The 23,409-nt window shown below is 34.9% G+C and overlaps 1 protein-coding gene across 1 annotated transcript in view; it reads right to left on the bottom strand.

Moving 5' to 3' along the window:
• Window positions 1–22,844: 22,844 nt before the first annotated feature.
• Window positions 22,845–23,409, bottom strand: part of LOC149416022 (chymotrypsin-2-like) — a 33,979-nt gene continuing 33,414 nt past the window's right edge. Inside the window, exon 5 of the mRNA XM_089641849.1 lies at window positions 22,845–22,988. Within this exon, the coding sequence (XP_089497975.1) occupies window positions 22,845–22,988 (144 nt within the window). The remainder of the gene's footprint in view (window positions 22,989–23,409) is intronic.

Here is a 23,409-nt window from a genome sequence, read left to right as displayed (position 1 = left end):
TCCAAAATAAATGTTTAAGATGTGTAAATTTTAAAATGGTCATTCCTAGAGAAAACCTAAATTACGATAACGTACTTTGTTCATTAAATTTAATAAAATTATCTGATTGCAGAATTATTTCCGGTTTATCCTGTTTGTATAAAATTATTAATTCAATGTTTTGTTATCTCTTTTCATACTCCAAGCAGGTCGGTTACAAGACAGTACCTACCATATTATTGTAGCAATTATATATCAACGTCCCAATATCACACTCCTATGCGACGGATTCAACAGCTAGGAAACAAATACAACGATGTTGTTGATATATTTAGTACATCAATTTCAATATATAAGCATACCCTATTGAAGTTTTTTTCATCAAGTAGTGGAATATGTTAATAGGTATTTAATTTGATTTGATTAACACATAATAATTTTGTCAACTGAAACAGAAAAAAATTATGTTTTTGTGCCTGCATGCTGTGAAGATCAATTTCAGTGATATTATGACTTTATAGTTATTTTTCGGCAATTGTTTTAAATAGTCGTCTGCACTATTTTCATGTATAATTTCGTAATTTTTTTATATTTTGTATGTAAAAGCCCTAATAGGCGTGAAATAAATATATAATTGTGAAAATGTAACTGTTAATTCAATATAAAAAAATTTATAATGTAAAGAACCCGTTAGACAAACTGCTAAAAAGCAGTTTATCGGGACTTTTTATCTTATTTGTAAAGTGTATAATGTATAATAAAAAAAATGCCCAATCGTGCGAGCTTTCTTCACCAACATTCACCCAGAAAGCACGTCAAAAAATCGCTCTTTAAAAATCACCCACATTCAGGGTCTAAAATACATAATAATCAATCAATCTATCGGTAAATGATTTCCTGTTGAACAGTAAAGCGAACTAGCTACGTTATCTATGTCTAAACGGTCGTACTTATTCTTAATATTTGAAGATGAAACATGGCAGTCAGTTACAAACAAAACTAATATTGGCCTAACAAAAGTTAAGCATTGGCTAAACACAAACCTCCTCACACTTAATATCGACAAAACACAATATATGACGTTTTCCATACCCAAACATAGCTTTCCCAATAACTGCCCCAAACCTACCATCCACTCGTGTTCACTCAACATACAGACTCCTCAAACCTCACCTAATATTCAATGCACGTGTTCAACTCTTAAATCTTCAAAGGAGTTAAATACTTGGGAATAATAATCGATGACCAACTACGCTGGGAAACCCATATAAAAGAAACAACAAAAAGACTTCGTAAACTCTCCCACATATTCGGCTCTCTTAGATCCATCTTAGACCTAACGACTCAAAAAAGCGTATATTTTTCCCTTTTTCAATCGATAGCAACATATGGTATTCTGGGATGGGGTGGCTGTGCAGAATCCGTCATTAATCCAATAATTACAGTACAAAAACTAGTTCTCAGAATTATATTTAAATGTCATCCTACCTATCCCTCCAAAATACTATTTACTAAAATTAGGGTCTTAGATATTCGCCAACTATTCATTAAGTCAAGCTTATGCTACATACGAAAAAATGACCTGCTGGTGGCTCCTCAACACCAAGTAAACACCCGCTTTTCATCAAATCTGGGATGCGTGGTCCCAAAAACTAGAACCACATTCGCTCAAAGACAATTCTGGTTCATCGCCGGCATAGTCCAGTGGTAACGCATTGGACTGCCATTCCGAAGGTCGCGGGTTCGAACCCGGCGTGCGCAAATAAATTTTATTTGATTAATTTGTGTTATTTCACAATTAATTAATTAAAATAATAATATAATATTTGCGGCACGTTCCAGAGTGGAAGATACTACCAGTATCGCCCTGGTGTAAGACCACCATTCAGAATTGAAACGTTGCTCCAAATGGCTTTAGCCGTGTTTAGTGACTAGATCTGAATAGCCAGGTACTTCCCCACCTTCCTCTTTCCCTTCACTTCTTACCTTCAGCCTCACAACATCCCCCAATTGGGGATGCCATAGTCTCACTGGCTCCAGACGGGAGCAGTTGGGACTCTTGTGAGGTATTCACTATAATCGCCCCTAAAATATACAACGCGTTGGACAGGGACATAAAATCAACTAATACTATATCCCTTTTTATTATACGTGTCCAAAACTGGATATTTGAAAGGGGACGAGCCTTTTTTAACTCTTAAACCCTACCACTCTGGGAATGTAATTATTCCTACCACGGGGTACTGAAGTACCCCGCGCAAAAAAAAAATAATAAAATAAAAGTCTTTGATATTTTTTTGAAAATTATTTTTATTATGGCAAAATTATAAGAAAAGACAATAAAATTTATAAATAAAAACTAAAAGACATTTTTGTCGTTACATAAAGGACAGATTTTGTACTGATGGTCAGCACAAATATGGCGGCGACAAGTGTTACAGACAGATCGATATTTTCTGTCCTTTGTGCGCGGACATAAGCATCAGCGCCCAGGATTGGGATTATCAGGGACCGGCCTATGATCCTCACTATGAATATTCAAGACTGCACGTATAGTTTCTCTGATATCCCGGGTTAAACTTGGCTATTGTAATTTTGCTCTCATATGAGGCTTTATGAGTGCCATTGACAAACTCTTAAGAAATTCACGCCGCTTGGTTATTTTCTATTTATCAATGTTAGTTGACAGCTTGAATAAGACCCAAGAGTTGAAACCAACGGCATTTAGCAACCGGTAGAAGAGACACATGGGCCGCCTTTTGATCTTCCTGGACGTCGAGTATTTCTTACAAAGTTGGTCGAACACATCCACCCCGCATTTGGTTTTATTATATAAATGTATTATTTCTGGAAGGTACACTTCATTATCCTTGTCAGGTGCATGGTGGAAAGCATGATTACAACTTTCTTTTTAGCTGACTTCAGAGGACAATACAAGCATTGATGTGCATCTCTCTCGATTTTTAGTGTACAAGAAAACAGGAGAAATTTACAATTCCAACTAATGTTATACCTTTTTCCATTAACTTCTTGGCTGTGGATATAGACGTGAACCAATTGTCACATGTCATGTTTCTGTTAAGACGTTACCAGGTGGGTGCAACAAAATGGCGAGGCATTCTTGAGCGAGAACGCTTAACACCAGTCCACGTATGTCGATTATTATGACCTTTTCCGTACAGAACTAATGGAGAATCTAGCACACCAGCTCCGTCATTGTCAGGCACTAAATACTCATCATCTCCTTTCACACTATCTTGATCACCGTTTTCATGAGATGCGACTTCAAAATGGTCCCGGAAATCCTCGATAACACCGTCGGGCTCATCTTCTGAATCTTCTCCTAGGTTTAGCTCTTCGTCGTCAGAAACCAACAAAGCAGCTGCAATTTCACCTTCCCCCCCCCAAGACTTCGAGTCTGGGATGACATATCTGAAAACAATACAACACCTCATTACACTGCATACACTCTCATTACACTCATAACACATTATTAGTCCATGAATGTCTCGTTATTGGGTGCAGGCCCTGCCTATCAACACTGTACTCTAACTATTATCACAAAGTAAAGTAAAACATAAATAATGTGTAAACTTACCAGAGAGATATCGAAAAACAACTTCAGTAATTCAAGTATAACTGGAAGGAAGAACTAACAGTATTCCTACCACGGGGTACTGGGGTACCCCGGAACACCTGTGGACGCGAATGCACTTGCCGGGCGGTCACGGCTTACTTACGTACTTACGCGCCAATTATCGAGAGTAGATTAGCTAGAACGATTTTTGCAACAGTGCAATATTGTTAAAATTGTTGATATTTTAAACAACAGGGGGGTACTCCAGTACCCAGGTTAGGGTTTAAGAGTTAAAGAATACATGAAATCCTAACTTTTAAGCCATTATAATAAAATTTACCATGTATCTCTATATGTATATATATATGTGAATACGCATTACGTTTGTGTGTGTTCATATATAGATGTGTATGAATGTATTTATATATGCATGTATGTATGTCTGTGTATGTATATATATATATAATTGTGTATATATGTATATATATATATATATACACCTACATATATATACATACACAGACATACATAAATGCATATATAAATACATTCATATGCATCTATATATGAACACACACAAACGTTATGTGTATTCACATATATACATACATATAGAGATACATGGTTAATTTTATTATAATGGTTTAGAAGTTAGGAACTCATGTATTCTTTAAAAAAGGTTCGTCCCCTTTCAAATATCCAGTTTTGGACACGTATAATAAAAAGGGATATAGTATTAGTAGATTTTATGTCCCTGTCCAACGCGTTGTATATTTTAGGGGCGATGTACCAGAATTGTCGTTGAGCGAATGTGGTTCTAGTTTTTGGGACCACGCATCCCAGATTTGATGAAAGGCGGGTGTTTACTTGGTGTTGAGGAGCCACTAACAAGTCATTTTTTCGTATGTAGCATAAGCTTGTCTTAATGAATAGCTGGCGAATATCTAAGACCCTAATTTTAGTAAATAGTATTTTGGAGGGATAGGTAGGATGACATTTAAATATAATTCTGCGGACTAGTTTTTGTACTGTAATTATTGGATTAATGACGGATTATATATCAATATTTTAGAATGTCATAGTCTCACTGGCTTCAGATGGGAGCAGTTGATACTCTTGTGCGGTATTCATACAAAAAATATGTTTTCTCCATTGAAAATTCAGAAAATTATTTATTCTACAGTTTGATTATTAATGACCTTGAAAACCGCCGTCATAATTATTAAAAAATACTAAAATACTTCCAGAATTTTTAAATTAGATGGATTTCTACAAATTGAACACAAAAACAATAACTAAGTACCTGATGTGTAAGAAGTTATGTAGTTGTTTTTTATGTTAGTGTAAAAAATGATTGTCGAAGGACCTTGAATGATTGAGCAATGCCCACTGCACATAAGATAATATTTGTTGTAGGGATAAAGGACTCACCATTAGGAAAGGGCCACTTGTTTCTTCCCGTCTTTTCTTCACAACAATGTCACTTAACACAAGCGGATTGCACTATATCGTCGCGAATAATAATGTCGTAAGATAAGGGAGACGAGATCTCGAGCGGATGCGGTTTATTGTTAGCGGTTCGGGTTATTGCAACATACTGACAGATTACCAAAGGGCACATAAATTAGCAAGAATGGACAAGGAAGGTAGGAACAAAGGAACAACAATACTATCTCAGTACAGTGGTCGCAGGTATGTGTGTATGTGTGCATGAGATGTATGTATAAATTAATGTCTATTGCGCATCGGCGCAACCATGCCCCCCGCCTGGAAAGGGATGAAAAAATCCACTTCCATAAACCATAAAAAGGGTCAGTACGCTTTAACGTTAAAACGAACAAAATTGTAGTAACACGCGGTAAAATTAATATTAATTTGTAAAAAGGTCAGAAAAATGTTAATATGTGATGCTATTGTACTAATTTATTAATAAATTAATCAGCGGTAAATTTAAACTAAATCAAATAGAATAATGTAGAAAATAAAAAAGAGGGCCATAGATGTACCATCTGATGACCAAGTTGCCAAAGACTATTATTGCGACGGTAAAGGGCAGAGTTTTACTACTGCTCTGCGGTATATGCCGGTGTTCGTTTTGACATCAGCAACACGGGTCACTCCGTCCAAACCGGGATATACGTTGACTATTATGCCAATAGGCCATTGAAGAGGCGCAATATTGTCACACTTGATCATTACAATTGTGCCTGCCGTTACCGGGTTTGAACTCGTGTTCCATTTTTGCCGCGATTGTAAAGTATTTAAATATTCCATACGCCAGCGGTTCCAGAAAGTCTGGACGAGATGATCGACGAGATGCTTCCTTTGCAGTAAGTTTACGGACTCGTTGGACAAGTCAGCGGCGGTTAGAGATTTTAACGGCGTAAGTGTTAAAAAATGCGCGGGTGTTAAAGGAAACGGAGCTGAAACATCGGTGACACTAAGTACCGACAGCGGACGTGAGTTTAGAATTGCTTCAATCTGAGAAAGCACTGTCTGCATCTCTCCGTAAGTCAGTAGAGAGGTGCCTACGATTTTATTTAAATAACTCTTCAGGCATTTAATGTTACTTTCCCAGATTCCACCAAAGTGTGGAGATTGAGGAGGATTCATCTTCCATTCGATGCAGTTTTCCCGTAGATTATTTGAGAGTTCCTTCTTATAATTACGCGACTCTATTAGATCGAATAAAGAGTTTAAATGAGACTTAGCTCCCACGAAGTTCGTTCCATTATCGGAGTACTTTACACTCACAGGACCACGACGAGATAAAAAACGCTTGAAAGCGTTGAGAAAGACTTCGGTGGAAAGATCTGAAGCGAGTTCGATATGAACCGCACGGGTCACTAGGCAGATAAATATGCAAATGTATGCCTTTTGACTTCGGACCCCTCGACGTCTATAAGGGATTATTTGAAGCGGGCCAGCGTAGTCAACACCTGTGTGTAGAAAAGCCTTGGCTTCGCGGACGCGACAAGCGGGTAAATCTCCCATTATTGGGAATTGTGGTTTAGGCTTAACCTTGAAGCACGTATTGCACCGGTGCACGCGCTTTCGGACCAGATTACGCGATGAAAGTATCCAGAATCTTTGTCTTAGCAGAGACATGAGTAAGGTGGGACCCGTATGTAGGTTCTTGATATGATAGTAATCTATTATTAAATCGACTACATGATCACGCGCGGGTAATAGAATGGGATGACGACTGTCAAATTCTATTTCAGCGTTTTTTAATCTGCCTCCTACCCTTAGAATACCGTGATGAAGAAACGAATTCAATTTTGCAATAGCTCGCCGAACCTTCTTCCCATCATCGATTGCCTTTATATCTTCGGAGAAATGTTCTTGCTGTATTGATTTTATAACAGCTATTTCTGCAGTTAAGATATGACTTAATTCGAATGTTCGCGGTAATTTCTTAATGAAACGAAAAACATAGATTACAATCCGAATTAATTTCGGCCATGAACTGAACATAACACGAGAAGCTAGTGCACACAGTAAAGGTGGAGCAATTGTTTTGAGGCGGTTATTGTTTTGAACGGACATCAAAACTTTAGTTTTCAGTTCGGGTGGATCACATACAGATTATTAATTTTAAACTCGGTATTCCCATTGAAAATATAAACTATAATTACTTGATGAAAAATCTAAATTTATTAAAACTCTCAGATCGAAGAATTATATCCGACTTAATATTTATGTTCAAAATTGTAAATGGTAGTATAGACAGTCCTGATTTAATTAACCTTATTGAATTTCATATACCCACGAGAGCTACTCGTTCTAAAATTTTGTTTAAATGCAACAATATCAGGACTGAGTATTCCAAACACTCGCTTGTACCTAGGTTGCATGAAGTTAGTAATAGATACGCAGATGTGGCAGATCTATTTAACTGCACGCAAGGTAGGTACAAGAGGGCTATGCTATCAAATCTTTTCAATCAATATTAATTTAATCTAATTCTTAAATATTGAAGACAATATTAGTGATTTCTAAACGAAAATCTGAAACAGAAAAATCAGAAAAGGAAACGGTCACATCTGGGACTCGAAAAAATGAAGACAATGTTAGTGGTTCTTATTCGAAGTATGATACAGTTAAAAGTGACCGAGGGGAATAGGTCCCATTAGCTCAGTCGGTAGAGCACTGTCCCGGAAAGACAAGGGTCCTGGGTTCGAGTCCCAGATGTGACCGTTTCCTTTTCTGATTTTTCTGTTTCAGATTTTCGTTTAGAAATCACTAATATTGTCTTCAATATTTAAATATTACAATTGGAGGTTTTACTCAATAAAGTTATTCCGAAAAATAAATAATCTAATTCTACCTTATTTGCACTATAGAAACTTATGTACTTGTATCTCTTGTTTACTTACTTACTTACTCTCTAATGTCATTTCACAATCAAATGCAGCATATATTTGTAATTCTTTTTTTTAAATATTTCTACGATTTTAACTGTGACATGTTATCATTGTTTATGGTATATTTATACCGTTGATATTAAATAAATAAATAAATATGAGGTGTTCCTTTTTACAATTCTATCGAAAATTGAAAATCCGAAGTATGGCATTTGAGCACTTCTTCACAGATAAAATAATTAATGTTTGCAAGTGACGAAATGACATCTAGAATAATATAAGGATGCATTATTTCCTTGCCAAGCGATAAAAAATCATGTTAGGAGCATTTTAAAGGTTTCTAAATCAAAATACCATAAAATCGAGACCTACTAGCAAAACGTTTTCTTGGCATACTAGGAGTAGCATAAATAGCAACGGATCATCAGATATGAATAGGATTGCCACATGTCCGCTTTTGGACCGGACAGTACGGTTTTTAACGGCTGTCCGGTTTAGAAATTTTTTAAAACCGGACAATAGAATGGTATGATTTGAGATTGTTGAACAGAGAAAACACGACACTATTTTTTTAAGAAGAAAACACAAATACAAACAGTAATGAAAAGATTTTTTATTTTCAAGTCGGCATAGGAGAGATAGGAGTTGGGTCGATACAAAACAATAATTTCATAAAGGAGATCGAAAGGAAAGGTGTAAGCTTTATTCACAATGTTTTTAATGTGTGCATCGAAATGAAGTTTGGAATCAAAAGTAAGCCAAGATGTTTTATTTTTTTATTGCAAAACGCTTCAAATCATACTAAGTCTCGTTGGGTGAGCAGACAATCATTTAAATTCCTGACAGAGGCAAATATTTTTACGTCATCGGCGTACAAGAGAAATAAACAATGCGTGAAACATTCAGTAACAGTATAAATAAAAAGTATAAATAACAGCGGACCTAGGATTGATCCCTGTGGTATGCCAGAAGTAACTGGTTCCCATACAGAAGTATTTCCTCGTAACGATACGGCTTGCTGTCGTTTTATATGAGACAAACCAACGCAATAATTTTCCCATTATTCGGTTGTAAATAATTTTCTAATAAGAATTAGGTGGTCAACCTTATCAAAAGCTATTTTGAAATCACAGTAAATTGCATCTACCTGATGGCCTCGATCCATGTTACTAGACAAGAAATTAGAGTACCTAAGTAAATTAATCACGGTACATTTGCCATTGACAAACCCGTGTTATGGGTCTGTAATTTTGGCGGCAAGTTGGAGATATATATTAGCATGGACAAGTCTTTCCATTAGTTTAGGGATCGCCGAGAGAATGGATATTGGTCTGTAGTTTTCCATTCGTTGACGCGAGTCACCCTTGTAGACCGGTATAATATAGGCCAACTTTCACCTGCCAGAAAAAAACCCATCACTCAGACAATTATTAAATATTATGGTAAGCGGCACACAAAATAACGACGCAGCAGATCTAAGGAAAAACGTTCCATCGTGACCCGCACCTTTGTTGATAACTTGCATAGTTGCAGTCGGAAAAAGAAAAGGGGTTTTGTCTCCGCTCTGAGTCAGCATGTGTTCCAACAAATGTCCTATAAGGGGGGTAAGGTGGCCTTTCCTAAAATCTGAATATGTGCACTTGGAAAATGAAAAAGGTTTTTCGCCACTGTGAGTAAGTGTGTGGATTTTTAGAATATCCAAAGATGACGGCCGGCATAGTCCAGTGGTAACGCATTGGACTGCCATTCCGAAGGTCGCGGGTTCGAACCCGGCGTGCGCAAATAAATTTTATTTGATTAATTTGTGTTATTTCACAATTAATTAATTAAAATAATATAAAGTATATTTGCGGCACGTTCCAGAGTGGAAGATACTATCAGTATCGCCCTGGTGTAAGACCACCATTAAGAATTGAAACGTTGCTCCAAATGGCTTTAGCCGTGCTTAGTGACTAGATCTGAATAGCCAGGTACTTCCCCACCTTCCTCTTTCCTTTCCCCACTTACCTTCAGCCTCACAACATCCCCCAATTGGGAATGCCATAGTCTCACTGGCTCCAGACAGGAGCAGTTGGGACTCTTGTGAGGTATTCACTATAAAAAAAAAAAAGAAAAGAAAAAAGTTTTCTCCGTAGTGACTCAACGTGCGCTTCAGATTGCCTTTATAATAACATTAATATGTGCACTTGGAACATAAAACAGGTTTTTTGCCACTGTGAGTCAGCATGTGGGTCTTTAGATGGGCGTTTTAATAAAATTAAATGTTTTACACGGTACATGAAAAAGATTTTTCTCCACCGTGAGTTAGCATGTAGCACTTCAGATAACATGAATAGTTGCACACGGAATATTAAAGAGGTTTTTCTACGATGTGAGAGATGGCTCTTCAGTTGGCCCTTTTGATAATATGCATAGTCTCACAAGGAACATGAAAAGGTTTTTCTCCACTGTGAGTCAGGAAGTGTCGCTTCAGGTTACCCTGTTGATAACTTGCAAAGTTGCACTCAAACATGAAAAAGGTTTTCTCCACTGTGAATCAGCATGTGCCTCTTCAGTTGACCCCTTTGATTACATGTATATTGCAAGCGGAACATGAAAAAGGTTTTTTTCCACTGTGAATCAGCATGTGCTTCTTCAGCTGACCCTTTTGACAAAACGCATAGTTGCACAAGGAACATGAAAAAGTTTTCTCTCCACTGTGTGTCAGCAAGTGTCTCTTCAAGTTACCCTGTTGATAACTTGCATAGTTGCACTCCAAACAAGAAAAAGGTTTTTTGCCACTGTGAGCCAGCATGTGCCTCTTCAGCTGACCCTTTCGACAACACGCATAGTTGCACACGGAACACGAAAAAGGTTTTTTTCCACTGTGAATCAGCATGTGGCTCTTTAAATGACCCTTATGATTACACGCATAGTTGCACAAGGAACATGAAAAAGCTTTTTCTCCACTGTGAATCCGCATGTGTCCGTTTAGTTCGCTTTTTTGATAACATGCATAGTTGCACAAGGAACATGAAAAAGGTTTTTCTCCACTGTGAATCAGCATGTGCCTCTTTAGCTGACCCTTTCCATAACATGCATAGTTGCACTCCAAACATGAAAACGGTTTTTCTCCACTGTGAATCAGCATGTGCCTCGTCAGCTGACCCTTTCGACTACACGCATAGTGGCACACGGAACATGAAAAAGGTTTTTCTCTACTGTGAGTGAGCATGTGGCTCTTTAAATGACCCTTATGATTACATGCATAGTTGCACATGGAACATGAAAAAGTTTTTTCTCCACTGTGAATAAGCATGTGACTCTTCAGTTGACCCTTTCTATAACATGTATAGTTGCACTCCAAACATGAAAACGGTTTTTCTCCACTGTGAATCAGCATGTGTCCGTTTAGTTCACTTTTTTGATAACATGCATAGTTGCACAAGGAACATGAAAAAGGTTTTTCTCCACTGTGAATCAGCATGTGCCTTTTCAGCTGACCCTTTCGACAACACGCATAGTTGCACACAGAACATGAAAAAGGTTTTTCTCCACTGTGAGTGAGCATGTGGCCCTTCAAATGACCCTTTCGACCAAACGCATAGTTGCACACGGAACATGAAAAAGGTTTTTCTCCACTGTGAGTGAGTATGTGGTTCTTTAAGTGACCCTTATAATTACATGCATAGTTGCAAACGGAACATGAAATTTTTTTTTCTCCATGCGTGCTTACGTTTATTGCAAAATTTGACTTAGAAGAGGAGAAGTAGTTGCGATGGGGAGGAGTGAATTTTTCGTCAAAATGCGTCTGAAGATCTGTCGACAAATTTGAAAAATTACATGGGTGAAAATGACTCGGATAAACTTACTTCATAAACTTAGAGTAAATAAGCGAAGTAAGTTCGTAGAAAGGTTATAAAAATAGGAAAGTCCGAATCGTTCAAGTTTACAGTGAAAAATTAGTTTTACCTGCTGCCTTGGTAATTCTTCCAAAGCGTTCTAAGCATTCCTCTTTAACATCCGGCAGGTCTATGTCAATTTTCATATAAGTAAGCGCCGCTTCATCTTGTCGGGGTCCGAGATCCGCGTTTATGGTAACTGTCTTCACATTAATGTTTCCTGGAATAAAAAAGGACAATAAACAGAATGAATCTTTGCATGGCCAGCCCTGAACCAAACGGTGCCTGGCGCGAGTTTAATTTTGGCTGCCCTAACAGTCTAAATTAGTACACGCCGAGGCAGGATATCACTGTAATCATTAAAATGATATGTGTTTTTTTGTGGAGCGGTATTTAAAATATAATAATATCAAGGGCGATGTGTTAGGTTAAGTATTCGATGCCCGGCGCCCGGAGCGAACTGCACCAATTGCGCCCGCATAGGGCCAACCCTGTATCTTCGTCAAATTGATAGGAACGAGATTTTTTTAAATTGAAAAACAATAAACTATTCTTTTACGAATAAATACAATTGATCAACAACGTCAATGTCAGATGAAAAAATGACCTCAGAAATCCGCTTCAGGGACCGATTCTTCAAGAAGGAAAAACTTTTCTCTAGAGCACCTGTAGTAGAGAGTATGGTTGTTTTCGGTCAATGAGATATTGTTTTTTCAATCAATATTTATGTATTTTTAACGTATAATACGTGTAATTCACATCATATTTCAAACAAAATTAGGTGAAAATCGAGGAACCGACAACTTTTGAATAATATAATAAAGTTTAATGAGTGCTGTATTTTGGTATTTTCCGGCAAGGACACATATAAAGGTAAATACCCAATACACCTCATGTTTTATAAGGGAGGATGTTGTGCACAAGTGTGTGTCCTGTTTGCAGGATATTTCAAAAGAGACATTGATTCCGGATATCCGAATTTTAAGTTCTATATTTTACACGTATACAATGCAACAAACTGGCTGTCTGAGTACTCTCCGCATATTTCGAGCATTCCTTCGTTACAGCTGGGTGGTCGAAATCTAAATCTGAAAATGCATTTTCACCTCCATCTTCTTCCTGGAGCCCTGGTTCCGTCTTGATGGATATAGTATCTGGCTTCAGTAGATCCATGGTCTGCTTTGATAGAGTTTGGTTATTGGTTTAAGCCCAAAAAATATATCTGAAACAGAAAATTGTTAAAATAAAATAAAATGATAAAATTTAAAAGTTAAATTGAAAGAGGATACATGATTTTTAGCTCAACTCGTTAAATAATTCCTCCTTACGTACCCTTACAAATTGAATACAACAACCTGCAAATCTAGATACGGGAGAAATATCTTGGGCTGTGCATTGATAAAAACCTAATTTTTAAACAGCATATTCAAGATATTTAAGATAAAATCAACCTTAATTAGCGTATTTAGCCGGATATCATATGTGTTACCAAATAAAATTAAAGAAAGGTCTATATTATAGCCTCGGACATTCACATTTGAACAACTTGATTGCAATCTGGGGAAATGCATATGAAACATACTTAAATGAGCTACACGTAAAACAAAACGAAGTAATCAAAAAGCTATTTCACTTCAAACCTAGAACATCAACAGAAAAAATATATATGGAAACAAAACTATTAACATTAAGAAACTTTTTATGAATATTTTACATGTCTCCTTATATGCAAAATAAATAATCAACTCATACATCCAATTACAGAAATTATTAAAACTAACCAAGTACACACACACTTTACACGGCTACATGATAAAATACATTTAAACACCATACATACTCATTACGGCAAGTAATCCATTGGTTACGAGGGGAGCAATATACATAATTGCCTCCCAGACGAAATTAAAAATGAAAAAGTGTAGTTCAACAAACAATAATCGTGAATAAAATCGTTGCGTAGTATATTAATGTGTAATGTATTAGTTTTTTCTAGTTAAATAAGTTAAAATGTAATTTTATTTTATCTAGAATAAAAATAAAAAAATTTAAAAAATGTGGTTTCGCTTGGCATGTCCTGTCGAAATAGCGAAGTCGTAGCCAAAACACATATTTGAAAACCTTGAAGATATGACAACGGTTAAGAGAAACGTTGTTTATCGTGGAAAAACTATATTTATATATTTACAATATTTACCGCTATTCCGCTTTTAACAAAATATCTGTTAACCATATGTTTTTTGTTGTGTAATTGTAATAAATGCCTTCTAAATACTAATCTAATAATAGGTAGACGTCAAATTGACAGTATAAACATTCAACTGTGACAAAACGCCCAATGATTCCCTAACTAAACTGGAATAACGGCAGCTACCAAATAAATAGCGATGAATATAAGAATGAGTAATTACTTTACCAATAACCATCACAGGCGTGGGATAGTATGTTTAACAGGAAGAAACGGAGAAGAAAGCACTTGTTGGCACTTGTCTAAAATATTTATAGATTATGCATAGACAAGAATGAAGTCATAGACAATTATTATAATTTTCTTGGCGACTAGATTATTAAAAAAAAACATTTTCATCATGTGACTTTTGAACAAAACATAACCATATTGTTAACAAACATATTCGTCATATGATAATTAATCACGGTAATTAAAAATAACGGTTATTCTTAAGAACGATCGTAACAAAGAATGATGATTTTTAAGAACATTTCGTATTCAGCACAATTTGCGAGTCATTCCACGCCAGTGGATTCCACGCAATTGGATTTCCACCAATTTATTGGCGGAAAGCAAGTTTAGCTATTAAGTATTTTTCAAAATAAGAACAATTTTATCGATAGCCCATTCCTCTTGGGATGCTATGATATTCAACAAACTTGCTAAGAATTTTGATGTAAGTGACTGTTCTCTAAATGACCTAAACAAAAATTGAATAGTCACCAAGCTAAATGCTGACATATGTAAAATTGTACTTTAATTGGAAAACGTATTCTGTTGTACAAAAAAAAAATAAAAATATGCCAAACAATAAACCAACTGTCACCTTGTTTATGGTCACCGTCATGCCTCCGACTACGTCCGACTAAAGCCTTTTACCCAAAATGTGTTTTTCAATCAATTAATTTTCTAATTTGTTTAATAAAATGCTTATTTGGGACGATTTGATATTTTTGGCGCGATTTAGGGGTATGTCAACATTTTTCACTTCAAATTCAAGATGTTATTAAAGCTGTATATAGAAATGAATAAAACAAAGTTAGTGAACATTTCCAGTGAGAGAAACAATTTGAATATCGTTCTATATAAGCACCTTTTTTTATTTTTTTATTTTTTATTTTTTTTTTTATTAAATTTAATATAATTACATTTAATACAATATAAGATATGGGTAGTCCCACAAAGCTGTGACAATCAGCTTGTCTGTAGGTTCTACCATTTAATGTTATAACATAATACACATTAGCTTAAGTTTAAATATTAATACCAAATATAATGTTTAGGATAGATAAACGTTTTGTTCATTTATTAACCACTTTTTTGTCAGTTTAGGGCAGGGTTCCTCATTATTTTTCAAGTTAAAGTTTTTGTTAAATTTGTTATAAATCACAGGTATCAAATAGTCAAGTGTCACCTCACCTGTGCTATTAACGAATTCACATAAATCAAGTCAGTAACCTGGAAATATTGACATTTACCCTAATGACGTACCGAAATGTACAACACATTTAAATCTGTTCTGGACAGATTAAACATCCAGTTAAATAACACGGTATATCATAATTTCATACCAAGAACATTAAAATTGATTCATGAAATACCTAAATTAACTCCACAACTTTGACATATTTTCATTAATTCATTCAAAATCACGTTACAAAACCTAACTGATGATTTTCCGATTTCTTAATAATTGATTATCAAAATATAATCGTCATCAATTATAAACCTTATCAAATCACCCCCGTGTTGTGGGTTAGTTCTGCCTCAAAGTCTCAACAAAACAGTTCCATTATTTTACCTGGTAAATTATTGATTTGATAAGGGTTATTATTAATTTTAATTATATTTTTATTTGTTTTCCGAGTTTCAGTAGAAAAAATTAACAATGTTGTTTGCAACTAAATAATTTTTTAGCTTTAATGTGTTTGTGATATTTGCAAGTAGATTGTTTATTTGTTTTTGACGCTTTTACGTAAATGTTTTGTTTGTGTATTTATTTGCAGGTATCGACACTTGCAGAGAGCCATTTCTTTGTGATTCTCTTTCGACGAGACCAATCCAAGTTACAGTACTGCGCACTTGTCTACAACTTACTGTCCCATATCTTTTTCGTCCATTGACATTGTTTTTAAAACCCTTTGTTGAAATGTGAGTATATTCAATAACAAACCTAACAAATCGACAGTCCCGAAAAACAATGTCAGATGTGCATGTATTGTATTTTTGCAAAAAAGCTGTTTAAAGTTTCATTTCTGTATTTTAACTGTTTTTGAAATCAAGAAATGATGTATTTTTGATATATTGGCTATTTATTTAAATGAAAAAATACATCATCGAAAACAAAAAAAATTCAGAAACGAAACTTTTAACACCTCTCCTGCCAAACTGAAAATGTGCACATCTGAATTTTTTCTTCGGTACCGTCGAAATGTTGGGGGGCAGATATATTTTCTTTTTTGAAATTGTACATTTTTAGTTACGATAATTTCATTCGGCATTTTATGATATTACCTAGCATAGAATGAATAATAACAAAAGAAGTGCCTTGTGGGCGTGTTTCGTGATCCAAATATTTGCCTAATCGGTGCCTATATTTCCTACAAACATCTTTCGAAATTCAAATGAGATGGAGATCTACTATGTCAGGCAAGTGTAAGAGAGACGGAATGCTAGACGGTTGGGCAACATTCTTTTTTTTTTTAAATCTATTTATTTTATATAAAAACATAAATATGTTAACCTAAAAAAAAAAAAAAACTAATTACAGTAAAATTGTTTTCTTTTTAACGTAACTACCATATTTCACATAGCACTCTTTTTAGGGTGAATTGCCTAATACAAAAAAAAAAAACGTAACTACCATAGACTAAATTAAACTAGACACGGCATATTCATTTAAAAATAATCCCAACACAATTCTTTGTGTGGTTCACGTGCACATTTACGAAAAGGCCCACGCATTGTGTCGCAATGCAAAATGGGCACTGTGCATTGCGTTTTACCTTTTGTTGGTCTAGAGTAAGCTATTTTGCTTCTCAGCTATGCTGGGCAAGTTCATTTTTTCAATCAAAAAAATAACCCAGTTCCAAATATATTTGAATTATGTCCATATTACAACACCTCTGACAACAAATTCTCCGTGGTTTCGCTTACGCTTCGAGTTTGAAAATTGTACAAGGAGTTTAAACAGAGTTGGGTTGTTAAGTTCATATCCATATTTGTGACGTACGCTACGAAGGTACATAATAAATTGCGACAATAATCTGTTGGTGGCTCGAATGCTGATATAATATTTTAAGAGGATATGGTAAAAGAAGAAATATATATTTTTTTAATACGATTCAAGATTTTCACGGCCAAAAGTATTTTTGTTATTTGTTTTTGGGGTGTTATGCCGTGTTGCGCTAACTCCTTCTTTAGCCAACGTTTAGGGAAAGGAACAAATCCATCCTGAAATCCTGGGGAGACCCAACATTTATAGAGCACGGCTGATTACGGAGGCCATTGAAATTCATAAAAATCCCATCAACTGTGTTGTTGGAAATATAGATGGTTTACGTAGGATGACTTTTAGAATCAACCTCTGTGCCTTTTCTACGGGTAAGAGGTTAGTTTTGAAAGTCCCCCTCCCCCACCCAATCAAACCATATTGGAGAATAGATTAGGAAAGAGAGAAATAAATAGTTTTAATCATATTACATGATAGGATGTTTCTCAATCTAATGAATAAGTAAATTAGTTTTCTTACTCTGGATGCCATATTTTGGACTTGTTCGTTCCATTTTAATTGTTTATCTAATATGATACCCAGATACTTAATAATATTTTTGCATGTTATTGTTAAACAATTTACATTGCCGCATTCTTTTTTTATTTTCACACTGTGATGAATGGATTTTAATGGTAATATTTCTTTCGAATTTTTTTTCCTGCAAAGAGAATGGGATGAAATATGTTTTCTCGGTATTTAGTAAGAGACAATTTAGGTCGAACCATGTTTTGAGTATGGTAAGTTTTTAGATTCTCACGGCCAAAAGCATTTTGGTTGTTTGTTTTTAGGGTGTTAAGCCGTGTTGCGCTAACTCCTTCTTTAGCCGACGTTTCGGACAGCGTTGCAGTGTCCATCATCAGGGCAGATCCGGTAGATCCGAAGATGTGTTCAAGACATCTTCGGATCTACCGGATCTGCCCTGATGATGGACACTGCAACGCTGTCCGAAACGTTGGCTAAAGAAGGAGTTAGCGCAACACGGCATAACACCCCAAAAACAAACAACCAAAATGTTTTGAGTATGTTTATATTGATATTGGCTATCCTCATTGTTTCCTCTTATTATTTTCCTTTTTTGATAACTTCAGTGTCGTCTGCGTAAGATATGATATCTCCAACAATGGGAAGAGTGAACATTTGATTTACATATATAATAAAAAGGATTGGATCGATTACAATTCCTTGCGGTATGCCAAAAGATGAGGTTTTAGGTTCACTAAGTGTATTATTGATTTTCACATATTAAAATCTCTCTTTTAGGTAACTTTGGAACCATGATAGCACTATTCCGTCCAATCCAATTTGTTTTAGTTTCTCAGTGAGTTTTGAGTGTGATATGCTATAAAATGCTTTGCGGAGATCAATGAAGATTCCAAAACACTTTTTTCCATTATCTAATTATTCAATTATTATTGATTTTAATTTAGCAATCGCATCCTGTGTGCTGAGATTGTCCCTAAATCCAAACTGGCTTGGGCTCATTATCTTTTATGTAGTTGTTGAATTGTTTTTTTACATTTTTTTCATAGATTTTTGCTATGATCTATGTGAGTGCTATGGGACGATAGTTAGAAGTGTTTTTTTCGTCACCAGATTTAAAAACAGGGGTCACAATAGTCTTCTTATAGTTGTTCAGGAATATGCCCTTCTTTAGACTTACATTTATTATGCAATCGGTTTGCTTATTATGTCACGTACAGTTTTTAATATATTAACAGTTATGTTGTGGTAGCCAGGGCTTGCCGATCCACGTAAACTAAATAGAGCGTTTTCAACTTCTTTATCAGTTACTGAGGCAAATGTGTGGAAACCTTCTTCAAAAGTTGGGTTTAGCTCTGGTTGTTGAGTTTGTTTTTTGCCTAGGATAATATTGCTAGCAAGATTAGCGCCGACATTAACAAAATAATCGTTAAAGATATTCCCACAAAGTTTTGGGTTTTTTTCTGTTTCAGTTGATTCCTTGATGAGTAACTTCTTTTGGAAATTTTTGTTTTGTGCTTTTGTTGGTTATTGTTTTGATAATTTTCCAGAACTCTTTGCTGTCTTGACCAGCATTTTTTAATTGATCACGAAAATACTTTTCTTTAGCCAGTCTAATTAAAAGCGTAAGTTTGTTTCGGTATTTCTTGTAGAAGGTATTGATTTTTTCGTCGGTAGAGAATATTTTAGACTGGTGATAGTATTTTTCCTTATTTCTGATTGAAATCACTAATCCATGGGTTATCCATGGCTTTATTAATCTGTGTTTAGATTTTATTTTAGAAATAAGTGTTTGTGTAGAAAGGTTTATGTGATTTAAGAAAACAGTTTCGAAATTCTCCGCACAAGTATTTGGATTTTCCGATTCAATTATTGATGCCTAGGTTTCCATCTTAAGATTTGTTTCTAAAGTTGTCATATTTAAATTTTTTTTCTTGTTTTTTTTTTAGTTTTGTTGGGGCTTGTACTTTTTTGTCCATTTTGTTAACGAATATACAGTTGTAGTGGTCAGTTATGCTGGTTTTCCATAATATCGACATGTTTTTTCATTGTTATTTGAGTTGCGGCATATGTGATCGATTCAGGAAGGGATTTGTCCGCTGATATTTCGTATTGCATTATTTATATATGATTTATAGTTTAGTGAAGTCAATACATTTATATAATCATCTTTCGTTTTGCTTTGTGCCCAGTGTCCGATATTAATGTTAATGTCACCAACAATAATATTAAAGGTACTTTTTAGATTCAGTAATAATTTTTCGGTTTCTATAATGAAATTAGTGGGATTCGATCAGTGCGTCCGGTAGATAGCCATATTTTTACATTTGCTTACCAAATATTAAATATTCACTTTGATGATATATGTATATAATTTTAATAACTTCTCATATATTTTCTTTAAATTCTTTATTTTTTACCATGTCTTATTTTTCAAACTTTTTTTATTCTTTTTAAAATCTATTATTTCAATCTTTTTTATATATTCTTTCAAATTGTTTTAATTTATTTTACACTAACTCGCATATATAAAATATCAAAAATTATTTTTTTCTATATTATTTGAATGTACTGTATATATATAATCAACGACCACAACACGGGCATGTGCCTAGCTTGGTGGTCTTATACCCATAAATGTAATAATATGGCAAGTAGGAAGGGGGGTGTGACGACTGTCGATGTCGCCCGAAAACTTCCGACAGCGAACGAAGGTGACCGGTGGCTGCGTGCCGATACACGTATAGAGTAAATAGCAAATCCAGTGTTGATACACGTATAGAGTAAATAGCAAACCCAGTGTTGATACACGTATAGAGTAAATAGCAAACCCAGTGTTGATACACGTATAGAGTAAATAGCAAAAATCAACAAAAGAAAAAGCAGGGCATACATATGGTCGATATTAAAATAAACTAGTTACAGATTATATAAAAATAATATCCGGGAAACAATAGATAGTAAATAGCTTATCTTATTCATTGTATGGAATAGATAAAAATATCAACGGAGAGGATAAATTAATTTTGGTAAATTAAAATGAGTCATGAACGAAGAAAGAGATGTATGGAGAATATATGACTTAGAAGAGAATGGTTGAAGAGGTCAACAAAGCCCGAAGAATACTTGGCACGATCAAGTGAAATAAATGATAAATAAAAATAAAAACTTAAAATGAGATTTAAAAAATATTGCTATGCCTATACCACTCTCGTCTCTCATGGTATACGGAGATGGGGTTCTGCTACTTCAAGAAAATGTTGCAACTATCTTAAACCCAGGAAGGTGTTATAAAGATCATTCCACAAAAACGACGATAAAAATCTTTTTTCATTCAGATCTCTGCCTTCTTCCCTCCAAACTCTACAAGATGATCCAATCCTTCCTATTTACAGTACCCCGTTTGATGCTATTATTTTATCCCCAACGTAATAACTTCTGACTTTCGGACGAACATTTTAACATCCCCTTATAACTTTCAAAATGTTGAGGAACATTTAAAAATTATTATCTTCACAATGTTTCCTGGATTTTTCCTCATATACACAGATAGTTCCAAATATGATCACAAAGAATTTGGCGCATCTGTATAATATATTCCTGAATTCAATGTCAATCTGTTTTATAAATTGCTTAAGAAATTTCCATATTAACTGCAAAATGCTTCGCCATTGAACAAGCTTTAATTTAAATCCAGCAACTCAATATTCGTCGACCCTTGCTGTGCAGTTAGGTGCAGTATTAAAAAAATCCTCAATTCCTTAAACGAATCTAAGTTTGAGATTATATTGGTTTGGGTGCCTGGCCATCTTGGAATTGAGAAAGTTGATTCTCTCGCTAAACTTGGAACAGTCTCTGCTTCTATTTCTTTAGATTTTAGAATTCCTATCTCTGACGTCTTCTCTATTATTAAATCTAACCTGTTTCGTTCCTGGGAAGGAAATTGGACGGATACGAAAACTCAAACTGGATCTTTTTATGCTGAAATACAAAATCGTATGCCAAGTAAACGCTGGTTCCACGGCAAAAAAAATCCTAAAGATTTATTTCCCGTATCTCGAGAATGAGAATTGGCCACTGCTCTATTGCAGCTCATTTAATTAAAATTCTGGTACTTGAGAGTTCATTCTGCCAGTGCGGTGTAAAATCACCTCAAGGGCGCACCTTATGTGCTGTCCCTCAACAACTCTCGCGTTTATTCAATTCTATATAAGTTCATAGATTTGAATTACTTTAAAATATATGATATGTCCCGTTCACTAATAGATAATCCACAAACGTTAAACCATATATTTGAACTCTAACGGCGCAAAGCAGTATTTTTATGGTGAATTACATAAATACAAAAAAAAAGAAATCTTCAAATCTTTTCGAATACCAAACATATATATTTTTTTTTTTAAAGAAAGACAAACATTCCCGGGTTACGAATAACCCAACAATGTTTGCAAATCTCCTACTACCACCACAGAAAGCCGAAAATGTTGCTTGTTTTTTTTTTTTTTTTTTCATAAAATGTATATATTTTTTATTATTTAATTTATTAATTAACGCCCGTCGGATTTTTACATAAAACAAGTTTAAATATATTATTTTACAAAGTGCATTTAAATAACCGAAAAAAAAATAAAAGACATAATAATGAATTGATTTCCAAGCCTATGTAGCTTTTGGACTGGGGAATCAACCTTATAGTCTGTTTGCGATGAATAAATAAAGAACAACTCTGGAAGCCTCGCGTTCCAATATGGTACTCGGAACGTTATAAGCTTATTTTAATCAGGCACATCTATTGAGCCATTAACTATTTTGTTTAAAAGTACCAAGCCGCTTGTGGTTTTTTTTGCCAGGAAAGCGGTTAAATTAAGTCATTTCATTATTATCATAATTAATTTGTTCAATATGTGTGAATACTTTTAAATAAATTAACCTTAAAATGTTCGTTTTTTCCAAAAGAAAATAAAAACATTCCCGGATTACAAATAACCTGACAAAATTTGAAAATCTCCTACTATCACCACAGTAAGCGGAAAAATTTGCTTGTGTAAAAAAGTAGTTAAGACAGAGTGTTGTTGTTGATCCAAAATAAATAGGAGCTGACCCTGACGTAAACATCAGGTTTACCCTTGGCGCAAGGTTCTCCTCTGGAGACGATACCGACCAACACATTTCCATCGGCGAGGGGGCTACCGGAGTCTTCCTAAAAAAGAATTTATTTTTTTCAAATTTTTCAAATTCACTTTGTGGCACCATTTTATTAATAAAATAATTAAAACACTTTGTTTTGACGACGATAATCTTTATTTTTTATATAAAGTCAACATGTTTCGAGAACGATGTTCTCTTCATCAGGACAAGTAATGTACTAAAAACTAAATTGTCAAGTATATAGAGACAGGTGTGGGTAGAAAAGGAAATAGGGGGGGGGTTTAGGGGAGGGATGAGAGGTGGAAAGGGGAGGTGCTTAGAACACGCTTAGTTAGTTTAGTTACTTAGTTAGTTACACGTTAGGAGAATATTTGACGCGAATGTGAAAAACAGTCCATTTTTAATTTCCATTCGGGCATCAAACAGTATGTATGAGACTATGTATGAATGTAAATGAAGCAAGGAGCATGTAC

The sequence above is a fragment of the Hesperophylax consimilis genome, chromosome 17 (genome assembly GCF_061612785.1).
Source record: "Hesperophylax consimilis isolate HC1 chromosome 17, BYU_Hcon_1.0, whole genome shotgun sequence".
In the NCBI taxonomy this organism is placed as follows: Eukaryota; Metazoa; Arthropoda; class Insecta; order Trichoptera; family Limnephilidae; genus Hesperophylax; species Hesperophylax consimilis.
This window is presented reverse-complemented; position numbering and strand designations above follow the sequence as displayed.